The sequence below is a fragment of the Aptenodytes patagonicus genome, chromosome 1, assembly GCF_965638725.1.
Source record: "Aptenodytes patagonicus chromosome 1, bAptPat1.pri.cur, whole genome shotgun sequence".
Lineage (NCBI taxonomy): Eukaryota > Metazoa > Chordata > Aves > Sphenisciformes > Spheniscidae > Aptenodytes > Aptenodytes patagonicus.
Window position 1 is genome coordinate 88,653,966 of NC_134949.1, and position 13,083 is coordinate 88,667,048.

The 13,083-nt window shown below is 39.2% G+C and overlaps 1 protein-coding gene across 1 annotated transcript in view; it reads left to right on the forward strand.

The window, feature by feature from the left end:
* MAN1A2 (mannosidase alpha class 1A member 2) overlaps positions 1-13,083 on the forward strand; it is a 158,387-nt gene that overhangs the window by 112,126 nt on the left and 33,178 nt on the right. Inside the window, exon 9 of the mRNA XM_076347531.1 lies at positions 11,066-11,181. Coding sequence (XP_076203646.1) covers positions 11,066-11,181 — 116 coding nt within the window. The remainder of the gene's footprint in view (positions 1-11,065; positions 11,182-13,083) is intronic.

Sequence of the window (13,083 nt, forward strand, 5' to 3'; positions counted from 1 at the left end):
GTTTCCCCCTTCTTATCAGTGACAAAGGTTGGCTCTCCAAGGCTGTGGCTGAGTAGTTCCTTTAATGGCCCATCAATCAGTAGATGAAGAGTTCTGGTCTGTGTTATTGTCTGTTACCACCTGCTCATTAATGTCTGTGTGTTTAATTTACCAATTTCCTTGTCATTTGTTATTTCTTTTATACTGAATAGTCCTTACCCAGATAACTTCATGAAGAAGGTGCTCTCACATTCTGCATATCCCCATGCATCAGAATGCTAATACTGAGAATAATCAGCATGTCAGCTGAAGGATACTGTCCTGGCAGCGTGAACTCTATCTAATATATAGGAAGAGTAGCTCTCCTGAACGCAAACTTTCAAAGGTGCTGCAGAGATTGATAAATAAATCACTATTTGAATGCCTGTTATCAGGACTTTCACTGTTAAAATTAAGCAAGAAACCCTTTCTCTTAGTCTTTACATCCACCTCTGAGAGATTAAAACCCCTGCAGATTGCAAGGTGAGGTGAATAATACTGAAGAATGAAGTGGTCTTTCAAAAGATTAAAGAAATATTGCAGATAAATATTTCAGATAAAAATATAATTGTAGCATAAATTAACAGGTTGATAGTCTAGTTACGGGTGGTAAGAAGGATGCTAGTGTTGGAAAATTCCTGTCTTTGCCAGCTGAAGCTGCTAGCATGCTCCTTTAACTATCAAAGTACTTTGCATTTTCTCACCCCCACCCTTACATTGTTTGTTTATTTACTAGATGCCTTGTTTAGCAGAAGTAGCGTCTTAAATTATATCTGTTAATACCCCTACGTGATATAGACAACACTAAGAAACCTGCAATGCCAAGAGTCGTGAAAAAATCAAATTGTGAAATGTAATGTCAAGTCCTGGCAAAACATCCATAATCAAAAAGGAAGTGAAGGGAATTGTGTCAAGCAGGCCTGTATTTTCCAGACAGTATTTTATAAAACTTTTCAGATAATTACCTTCAATTTGGACTTGTGGGTAATAGTTTCTAATGCTTTAATTCTTGGGTGATTTTTTTTCTCCTTTGGTTTAAGGAAAGATTTTCTCTCTTGAATAGAAATGGTGCAAGATTAAAATAATTTTATTTCTTGTAAAAATAGGTGTAGAAGTAGTTCCCAACCTGACTTTGTCTTTGCACGTTTATTTGATTTAGCAAGTAGATTTCTTTTTTGATTTGTGGTTGGAACATCAGTTATAGAACTGGAGATATGTGATCATTAGTTTGGGGATTGATGCAGGCATTTATTGTGGTGGGGTTTTTTGTTTCAAATCTGCTTTTGGTTGAGTACATTATGAACAAATGAAAATACAACATGATTTCTAGACTTCCAGCAGTAGGCATGCATGTATCAGTTGTAGATGAGGAGGTGGGGGTGGTTCTCTGCTGTTTAATTTACTTTGCTATCTTGGTGGATGTCCTTAATTTTTCTCTCCAGAATATTCTGTCTTGTTCTGTATTTAGGAACATGCATGTGTTTTGAATATAAAATAATCTATGTAATCTCTGATGGGGAATTCCCCTTGCCCTTTTGCTTTACAACCATGTACAAATGTAATTAACTGTGTTCCAAGAAAAGGCTGCATTCAAATTTGATTATTCATTAAAGCCAAGAGCAAGTTAATCTGCTAAAACTTTCTTTTAATGAAATACAGCAGAGCTGTGTGTTACAGGGAATATGCTTTTATAAGTCTCCAAGGTTAAGATGTTTTGCTGGTCTGTTGAACAAGATGCTGAAAAAGCTAAACAAATATAAGCTTTGTTTAGTGTGTTAAAGATTCTAGTGTTATTGGAAGGTTAAACATGCATATGAATTACGCATTTGAAAGGGAGTGTCTATAAATAATTCCTAAAGATAGGATTTGGATATGGTGTAACTGGGTTTTGAAAGTGCTTGCATACATTGCTGTGGAAAGAGATGAACATTTTATTTTGCTGTATCACCAAACTGTACTTTTAGAGCATGATCTTAGTGGGGAGTGCATCATTGTCTAGAATTTGAAATCTGTCCCGCAACAGCTTTAACATTTATATTCCTGACTGTAAATTAATCTGTATTAACAGAGTCCAGCATGTCTTAGGGTACCACCTGATATTCTTGAGAGTTTAAAATGTTGACTTTGAAGACAGCTAACTTAAAATGATTGGGGACTAAAAAGGTATCCTTTGACACATGCTCTATGAGTTTTTAAAGTTTGAGCTCCTGTGGAATCTTGTTATTTCTTTAATAATTGATTTTTGTACTAGGGTCTCTGTATATCTAAACTGTATTTTTGAACCGTTCTTGAAGTCAAGAACGATACCTTTCATTTCCTATCAAAGGGAAGCCTGTCAAAGTCCAATTACAAACTTGTTACGGCCCTATTAGTTACTTGTTTTTAGTTTATTCCTTCTATATCACTTATTTGTTGGAGGCTGTGCACCCAGCTGTTTATATCGATGTTCTTTAGACCATGAGTAGATTTCAGATGACATATAATAGTCCATTTCTTTTCTGTCTTCAGTGTGTGAGACTTCATATTCTGAAATATGTGTGGAGATGCACCTTCTGGTGGTCACATGAGAAACAATTCCAGTTTGGCAACGTTGAGGGGAGAGGGTCTATAGTTTTGTTCAGTGGACGTTGAATGTATCTTCCTGATAGGTTCATTTTATTGTGAATTCCATTGGGAGCTGGACTGTTCTGTAGCAGTAAGGTAAAATACCATCTTGTTTTGGAGATCTATGTGAAGACATAGCTCATCTTTGATTGCAGATCACACTGTAGCGCTTTTTGGCCTACATGGCCAAAAATGAGAGGGATGGTGATGAATGCAGCCCAAATGTAGGGTGTGGTAGCTCAGTCTCAGTCATAGAGCATGGGCTAAATCTTACAATCAGCACAATTTCCTAGCACCTACAGAGTGACCAAAACTTCAGCTAGCTGTGTGTGCAATTTCAGGCATCTGTCATAAGAAGAAAAATAAGAGATACATAAACACAAGTCTAGGAGAAAGAAACATGCAGAGTACCCTGCATTTGTATTGCATGTGGTGTAATACATGATTTTTGTAATCAAAAACAGGGAGTGTCTTTCGTTGCTTCTTTGACTCTCTTTTGACTGTCAGCATTCATGTGTTATATATAGACACGTACATATATATGTATGTAAACTGCTATGGTCTTGATACAACTTGAAGGGAGAGGGCGAAGTTGTTGACAGTGGTTTTGCCAGCTAATTTTCCATAGACGGATGTTGGGCTAGATTTAATCTAATAAAGGTTTTCTCTCTCCCATTTTCTTATTTTTAATCTGTAAGAGGAGAGTTGAGATCTTATAGGAAGACTAAGGTGAGTAAACTAAAGGTTGTAGCGACATTAAGAGCTTGTCAATCTCCCTGTGTAGAAACTCTTATTCGAAAGGGACTCTTTGGGTTGTGGGCACGTACCTACAGCAGTATTGCTTGTAGCAGAAGGTGTTACCACCCCTTAGCTGTTTTTTCACAGCCACCTTGTCAGGTTAAAAAAAGTCATCAGAGGTAAACATGTACCTGACTTCCCATCAATCCACTGCAAATTTCAGCAGCTTAGTTAAGGCTGCCAGCGCAGGTGGGATTTACACTGGCTCCAAACTTGGCAGAGAGGCAGGTGTGCTTCATTCGGGTGACTCTGTGAGGTAATAGTCTGGAAAAGACAACTTCAGGTGATAAAAGGCCACTTTACTTTTCAGTAAAAGCACCAATGTAAAGGTCTGATGTGTTTTCAGTTTTTGCACGTGGACTTGATGTATTTAGTTGATTGGTCTTTAATTCGTGAACGTGGCTTCTGAGAGATGACCTAAATCTTTCCAGAATTATAAATAATAGCTGGAATGTTCTGAAGTTTCAGGGAAGTTTGAATACAAAAAGGAAAATATTTGTTCCAGCTGTGAATTCCTGAGCAAGAAAGGAGAGCCTGTTGTAAGATATCAAATTAGGATATTCCTTTGACACTACAGAATCATAAACTGCATTCAATTTGAAGATGCATTTTGGTTCTAACAACGTGAGTTACCTAAATATATGTATTAGTTGGGCTACTTGTACTGGCTGGTCTGTTTCAAATTATTTCTATTGTCTTTGCACACACTTGAATTGTGCAAGTTTGAGAATTTTAATCTTTGATAATCACTGCAGTTCTAGGAAGTCATTTTGCTTAATTTTGTTATACAAGAAACTTACAGGTAAGACTGCTCAACACTTTCCATTAAGTGATTGTGTTTTCAGTTTCTTGTAGCTGCCAAACTTCAACTCTTCCAACTGGAATATTCTGTCTGCCTCAGGCTGTTTCGTTGGGGTTTTTTTTAAACAGCTTTGACAAAAAGGCTTCAGCCATTTCTAAATGAAGTTAGAGGTGGAATGTGATTCTACCCAGATTAAAGTTTGTTTTTTCTAAGTGTACAGTTAAGAAACTCAAGAACCATCATGTTTTGGATATGAAATACTGTGGGAATTACTTGTTTCAGGACTGCTTGAGGAGAAAACCATCCATATTTTTCCAAGCCTTTGAAAAATACATCTACTTTCTCCATATGGAGTACTTCGAATTCCACTGCTACATTCTCTAGAGTTGTGTGTGCTGAGCAGGTGTGCTGACACATCCCCAGGTTCGGAGGAGCCGAGCTAGGTTTTTCTTGCTGCTTGAATCAGTTGTGGCACCGGACGCTAGAATGGGAAGCAATGTCTGCTCAGCTGTCTCCTAACTTATAAATGCTTGGCTTTGCAACCTTAACTGTTCTTTGAATATTAGTTCTGTTATGTGACAACCTGCACATTTTCAGAAAAATTCTCATGCTGGTAACATGTTCCTTAGTGATAAATGATTCATAGCTGACTAAAAATTGCACCTGCATCTCCTTTTATCAGGGCTGCCTCTGCTGCAGTTAATTTACAAGTGTTTGCACTTCTAAGCCATCCACTATGGCTTATGGCAACCTTAGGTTGAATTTCCACTGTGAATTGCAGCAGCTGCCATTTCCAGGACCTCAGCTTTCTGGATTAAAGGATTAAAAATGAGCTTGCACCTATTTAGAGCAGCTGAGGGGCATTAAGCCCAACTACATGAAGTAAAGATTGAACTGAAATTTAATCAGAGCCACTCTGAAGACAAACAGAAAAGCAATTCTTTAAAAACTTCCTACACAGAGAAAGAGGGCTCCTGCAGTGTAAGGCCAGTTGGTACCCAGAACAACTAATGGTGATGGGGTGTGTAGATTTCTTAATGAAAGTTAATATTAGCTTAATCACTTCACTACTCCCTCCCAGTCACTTATCTTTTCCACTCTTGAACTCCTTTCCTGACATATTACAATAGCACTTTGTCAAAGATACAGTGTTTGTGATGCTTAAGGAAAAACAACTACTTTGTTCTTTTGTTGCAAAGTAGCTCTCTACTCCTCTTCTTTCAGTTGAAACGAATCAGTAGTTTGTTCATCTTGCTGTTTCCAGTCTATTGGGTATAGCACTGTAGGCAGGTCTAAGTCAGTTTTCCTTTACTTTAGAGTCATAACTAACAATTCCAGTTCTAAGACTTGAGTTTCTTTTACATATTGCCAGATTTCTAATTCTTTGCTTGGTTGTTCTCTAGCTGTCTGTACTTAAAAATATTAAATCAGTGTTATAGTTCCAAATTTGTGAATTAAAAATACTGTCGGCATAGTTGATCCTCATGTCCTGCTTGTGCTTAGGTACTGCTAGAATGTGCTATCTCACCGCACCGCTTTTCAGCACGGCAGCCTGTGCGTGCTAAACATACCTCTGCTCAGCATTTTATTTCATCTTTTTCATTCCGTGTGCAGTAAATGACACATAAACTTTATGGATGCAAAGGAAGGATGGGAGGACATGCCCTGGGGTCAGGAAGGGGCAGTGGCTCACTACCCATCTGCTCATGGGTAACACCAAGCCTCACCCTCAGGTGTTGTGACTGCAGCATCAGTTCTGGCATGATGTGCTGCTTTTAAAACAATGCCTGGCTTCTTTCTTTACTCCTGCTCATTGACAAGAAATGACAATTGAACAATTAAGGCACAAAGCAGAGAGGGCTTAGAAAATAATGAACTGTTTTTAATTTGCCTCATTAAGCTGCTGTTAACTACTTAAATCCATCTGCTTAAAAATAATTTACACATCTTAAGTTTGCTCTAGAGAGCAGGTAGACCTTCATTAGAGCAGGTTTTGTTATTAATGTTATCTTTAGGGGGCTTTCAGTTGTTGTGCAAAATACTTTATTGCTCACTGAACCAAACTTTCCCTGTAAACAAAAGGAAGTGGCACATGTTTGTAACTTGCAGTCTGATGCCATAACGGTATTCTTGGGAACCACTGCCGTTCATTTAGAAACTGGCTTGCTGTGGAGGAAGTTATTTACAGCCATTAGGTAGATCTGGGTACGAGAAAGGAGAATGAGCTATGTGAATGCCTAGTATCCCTATTACCTACTACCATCCCCAAACAATTAGTCCTGGAGTGGAAGAACAGCCAGATCTGTCACAGTGCGTCAGCTGTAATTGAGGAGGGGGAACCCTGCTGCCTACGCCCTGAAGAGCTAGCTGAGGAAAAACAAGTTTATTTGTCTCCCCAGATTTGTAAAGAACCAATTTCACTTACAGAGAACAAATCACCAGAGCGCCACAGACTCTGCCTCCTATCTCAAGCTGAGATTCATTGTCATTTCAGTTAGATAGCATGTACGCTCCTTTCTGACCTGCCATGTATTTCTGTGCTTTGCTGCGAAAGAATTGTCCTGGCTCTCATCAGAGGAGACTGTTTCAGCAGTGAGCTAATGAATTGCTGATATGAATAAGGTCGTTTGGAGTGAAACTAGCTTTAGAAATATTAGATGACGATGGTGTGAGAATTTAAAAGAAAGTCCTCCACTCAGTCTGTGGGAAAGAGGTGGTTGTGACTTTTGGAATATTAGCTGAGACACAATATTTGACTAAATATAGATCTTCTTTTATCAATAAATTAAAAACTCATTAAAATATTGCTATGAAATTGATTGGGGTTTTTTTCAGTTGCGTGCTGTTTATTAAGAAGAAAAATGCCAATATGTAACAGAATGTAAATCTTTTGAAGTATCTGAGCAAAAATGTTGCTATGAACTGTAAATATCATTGTGTTTCTATTAAGATTTTATTTGGCTCTTTCTGGCAAGAGGAAGCCTACAAACAGGCTGACTGCACAGGTTTGCACACAACGTGCTTTCAAGTGTGTGACAAACCAGAAAAAATACAGGGCTTTTTCTAATTGCTTTTGGTTGTAATAGTCGAAGGTATTCTTTGCAACTGCAGCTGCTATGTGTTTTAGTTTAAAATAAGACTTCCCAAAGAATCTTTGACTGGAATCCTTTTATGTTTGCCCAGTCTTCAGGGCCTACATTTGAAAAAATGGGGAATGAAGAAAATATCTTAATTTGTCTTGATTGGAAGGAATGAAAGTTCTAAAAATGTATACATGTCATTGAACAGAATATGTGGCTTCTGCCATATTTGATATGCCCTCATACTTCTGTTCTCTTTGCTATATTTGTCTTAATCTGGAAAGAATTTTACTTCAGGATTTTACTGTGAAACACTTCTTCACAGTAAAAACCTTTAAATGACATAGAGCTATCAAATAATTCTTGTAGATCAAATATGTGAAAACTTAAATCCATTTTTAAATTTGCAAAATACTTATAAACATTTTAAACATAATATCTTTACAGCTGTCTACTGAAGAGTACCCAGTGCCAAGACACTATTATAAAGTCAGTTATTCAAATCACAAGTTGTTCCTCTTTAGTACTCTGGATTGACGTGCAATCTTAGGGCTGATTGAAAAACTTCAAAATATTCTATGTGCAAAACGTTTTTATGAGCAAAACATTTTGAGTTGAGCTGAGTTAAATCTGAATCCATCTGAGCCGTAGCTCAAATAGCAGGAATGAGTGATAACCACCATGGACCTTCTGATGATAGGTTTGGGTAGGGAGCTTTGTTTATAGGAGAGAATGAGATGTGATGACCCAAATCTACAGTTTTCACCAGCTATACGTTTGCTAAGGAATCTTGAAAAATATTTCTTTAGCATTTCCACTCTAGGTGAGAGCAAGTTGTCAAAGTCCTGCAATCTGTCACAAAATGTGTTTTAATTTTCAGTCATTTCTACTTATAGTCCTTACACAAAATGCAGAAAATTCTGCTTTAGCAACACCTTCTGATGCTAGCAGAAGACCTGAAGATCTTGCCAGGGGGCAGTTAATGCTGCTGTAGAAATTGGAAGACTTGCTGTGCTTAAACCTCAGTTCAGCTGCTGCGGTGGCCTCCTTTTCACTTCCACCCTCTTTTGGCTATTTTTTGCAGATTGGGGGGGGGTGTGTGGGGGGTGTGTGTCAGGGAAATAAAGACAGCTGTATCTCAGTGCAGTCAGCCCCCTTGAAATACTGCTTCCCTTCTGTGTGAAAGAGGTCTGTCTGTGATGTCTTATCATGTGTGACCACCAAATATATTTCATCTGTCCCTTTCCTGCTGCTGAAGAGAAGGAACAGAATCAGTTTGCCCGTTCTGACAGGTCTACCCTCTGGTCCAACTGTGAAAGGCATCAGCTGGGGAGCGGAGGAGCCCACTGTTTAATGAGAGAGGAGCCTTGAAAACTCCTAGCAGTTGAGATTTGGAGTGAGGTATGCGAAATGGGAATAAAGAAAACACTGCTGCTGGGAGCTGCAGAGCCCTCAGAAGCCCTTAGCCTTACCATGTTTGCTTCTCGCTAGCTGAGTGGGAGGAGGTTCTGTATCTGAGAGGCTTCTGCAGCTCTGTTCTCTGAACGCACGAAGAAGGTGCAAAAAAGGCTGTCTAGGGGATGGCTCCGAGTCCTGTGTGTCCCGATGCTACTGGTTCCTGCATTCCCTGTACTTTCATCTAAGATGAGAAGCAATGTGGAGGTGGAGAAGAGCTGCTGACAGGAGAGAAAGACAGTTCTCAAATGACTGCCTGAAGAGGTAGACGTGAAACGGGGCATGTTTCTGATAATCGACTTTGGAAACTCATCTGGAATGTGGCTTTCTCTGTTCAGGAAGTAAACCTTTTCCACTCATCTTCCTGCTCTTTCCTGCCCCGAACCCAGCTGGAGCTGCTACAAGATGAACCCTGCTGAGGGTTCAGCAACCCTGTCCTGGTTGGGCACTGAGTGCATCTATGAAAGAAATCTGGCAGAGGAGCAGCACTGACTCAAGTGACTGAGCTCAGCTGGGGAGGAGGCAGCAGCTTAACAGAAGTAGTTTTAAACCCTATCTCTTGTGAAGACAGTCCTTGAGTAGTGCTGACATGAGGTGTAACTTTGAAGTCTTGGGATGGTTTGTTTATTTTTTTCTGAAAACAACAGGCCCTTAGTTCTTGTGTCTACTTGAGAATGTAATTGTGTGTTGAAGGAGTGATTTCTAGCCTTGCATTTGTGGAAGAAAGTGACTCGTGACCTGAATGCCCTCTTACAGCTCAGAGCTAGAAAGCATATGAAAACTCATTGTTTGTAGTTAAATCACTGAGTAGCTGGGTGTGAAAAGGCTGTCTAGGAGATGCTGAGATATAAGAGAAGGGCATGAAGTAATTTGCTTGAAATTCACAACCTGAAACCAAATGGGAAAGCTACAGGTTTTCTGTTTGCTCCTTCCTTTGTTTAGAAATCCATTGGTAAGTAGCAGAGGAGTCAAGAGGCAGCTAGAAGAGTTAGGATAGAAGCATCTAGCAGCTCTAACCTCCTACTCACATCTTCAGAGACAAGCAGACGTGCTGGGGCAGGACGGTGCTTGGAGGAAAACGGAACAGAAGGAGAGTTCCAACCTCTCTTTTACACCTTTATCCCAGAAAGACTGTGAATAATACCACTTTTTTGAGGTACTTTAGAAAAGGAAGTATCGCATCCTTTCTTTTTTTCACCCGGTAAAAGGGAACTTGCATGACTGTAACAGCCATGCTTAGGGCAGTGAATTTCTGGCATTGTGACAAAATTGGTCTTAAACATTTCTTTCACCTAGCTTCAGCAGACTAAGACTGTTCTGGTGCCAGCGTTTTGGGGGCTGTAACATTGGGAAAGAAAAGGTTATGTGCTGTTCTGGTTGGAGTCACTTATTAAATCTCATAAAGCATACTGCTTTTTGAATGAAGGGTGTACTGAGGGAGTGCTTACCGTGGCTGGAACAGGAGCTCTGAGACTGAGTCAGGCCATCAGTAGGCTTTTTGTGGGGAGGTATGATAGTTCACCCAAAGAGAAACATAGATAGTTCTCATGTGGTCTGTCAGCACAGAATAGTGATGACTCTACTTGTGAAAGGCAACCTCTGCAAGGAAAAAAAAAAGTGACAAAAAAGAAATCTGCGTGTTAGGAGGTCCAGTTTATGTGGTGTTGGATTCTAATAGTTGAGCAGCCTTTCCCTGTAGCACATGGCATGGCTCTGCATGGCTGCTCAGGCACGGTGGAACAGAGCAGGGCTTGTGTTGTACAGTGCAAAGGCAATTTGCCTCCCTTTTGACTGAAATAATTTAAATAACATTTACTTTGAGAAGTTCATTAGTCTGTTAAGTAACTACCTTGTTGGAAATAAAAATCTCCTGGAAAGATTGGATTCTGTGTAGTTCATGGCAGTTCATAGCCAGTCACATGACCTGGTTGCATCCTAGATACAGAGATCTTATGGTTTTTTATATATACTGTTTTTACATATATAAAAAAAAAATTTAAAAACCCCTAAACCCTACCAGCAAAACAATTAGGTTCTGTAAAAACAGAGGTTAAATTACATTTTTTTTATATGAGGGGTAGCCTGTGCAGAATGACAAATAGTGAACACATACAGCAGGTTTCCACGCCTATGAAGTAAGTTTGGAGGGGATAGGGGATGCAGTGCAGCTTTGTCCTGCTAAACAGGCTTAAAATATTGATAATTCTACAACAGTAGACCTTAAAAACATAAATTTATATTTTGAATAAATTTAAGGTGCTATTATGTAACAACTTCAACTTTTTTTTTCCCTCTTTCCCTCCTACAGATCACACATCCGTGGGCGGGCTGGGAGACAGTTTTTATGAATATTTATTGAAAGCCTGGCTTATGTCAGACAAGATGGACACGGAGGCAAGGAAAATGTACGACGATGCAATTGAGGTGATTATAATTCATTGAATTTTCCGATACAGTGGAACTTAAAACCCATCTTTAATACTTTAAAAAAAAAAAAAACCAAACCAAAACCAAAACCCCACACAGGACTTGTTTTGATTATGTAAGTTTTAAGAAATCAAGTGATGAATAATACTAGCTTTCACTCTGAGTAGTTTAAAAAGTATTATTGTGGAATACATCTGATGCAGATTATTGTGCTAAAAATAATCAGCTTGTCCAAAATGGTATAGTGTAAAAGCCCAAGCTATAGTTTATTAGAAAGAGATCTAACAACCTTAAGATGTGTGCAGAACGACCAAGTCACTTTTCTCCAGTGTTCAGAATCATTCTAGGAGTTGAAGTCCTGAATTGTTTTATTCTTTAAATTATTTTCTAAAACGTTTAGATGCTATACTCCATATTTATCTTGTAAAATGTAGTTCATACCTATTCCTTGCTCTATGGTTCTTTTGTGATACGGTCTCACAGACCAAGTAGTGCTTGCCCAAGCGGGGCAGTACTGCAGGATGGTTCAGTGGGATTTGGGGTGGGGGCTTTTTTGTGGTGGCTCTGAGCTTTATGCTGCCCAGCTTTTACTTTCTTAGTTTCCCCATACACAGGCATCTTCTTTCATCAGGCTTGCTTGTGCCCATATATGCCAACATGCCTATGATACAGTTAAGACACGTAGAGAGTAACTAAGCTAGTTTTAGTCAAGTTAGCTGTGGTACTAACAGCAGCAGGGATCATGTAGTCTTGTCCAAGTGCAGATATGTGCTTGGTGCCTAATTTGTTCCATGCCCTGTGCATGCTGTGTTTCTTTCAACACAAGCTTTTAACGCTTAGTTTTAGTGCAGGCAGTCTCCTAAAGCAAAACACCCGTTCTTGGAGTTCTAAAAATTCACATTTTAAAAGATATATACTGAAAGTTCTAGTCCAAAATTGCTTTGAAGCTGTAATACGTCTTGTTCCTGACCTGAATTTGATAGCTTTCAGCTACTTGAACTTTTTCCTTCCCTACATTGTTTTAAAGTGTTATCTGCATCATGTAGCTGGTTACTAACAAAGGTACAATAGGCATTCTCTCCTGAAGGACAAATGCATTCTTTTCTTTAGTCTCACAATATAAAACACATTCTGAATTATTTCTTAAGTTGTTTTCGAAGTACTTTCCAGTGTCGTCAGTATGGAGACAAGAATGTAATGGTTCTTCTAATATGTCATTGCCTGATTTCTTCTCAGTACTCTCCTCTTCATCCAGCCAAGAGCTGTGTTTGCACTCTTAACCTTTGCCTCACACTGTCATCCACTTTCCAGTTGGTTTTACTCTGAAGTTGGTTATAGTTTTTTTTGATTTACTGCTTTCCTACTACTGTGATTTACATTCCCGATTCCTTGATGTGTGACCTTATACTTATCTCTATTAAAACACAATTGTTCAGGCAAAACCCATTTTGTCACCTGTTTGGAATGATTTTACAGGACTGACTCTTCCTTTATCACTATCTATAGCTCCATCAATTTTTCTGTCATCTGCAAATTTTTTTTTAGCATTTAGAACCATAGAATCATAGAATAGTTTGGGTTGGAAGGGACCTCTAAAGGTCATCTAGTCCAACCCCCCTGCAGTGGGCAGGGACGTCTTCAACTAGATCAGAGCCCCGTCCAGCCTGACCTTGAATGTTTCCAGGGATGGGGCATCCACCACCTCTCTGGGCAACCTGTTCCAGTGCTTCACCACCCTCAGCGTAAAAAATTTCTTCCTCATATTTAGTCTAAATCTAACCCCCTTTAGTTTAAAGCCATTCCCCCTTGTCCTGTCGCAACAGGCCCTGCTCAAAAGTTTGCCGCCATCTTTTTTATAAGCCCTCTTTAAGTACTGATAGGCTGCAATAAGGTCTCCCT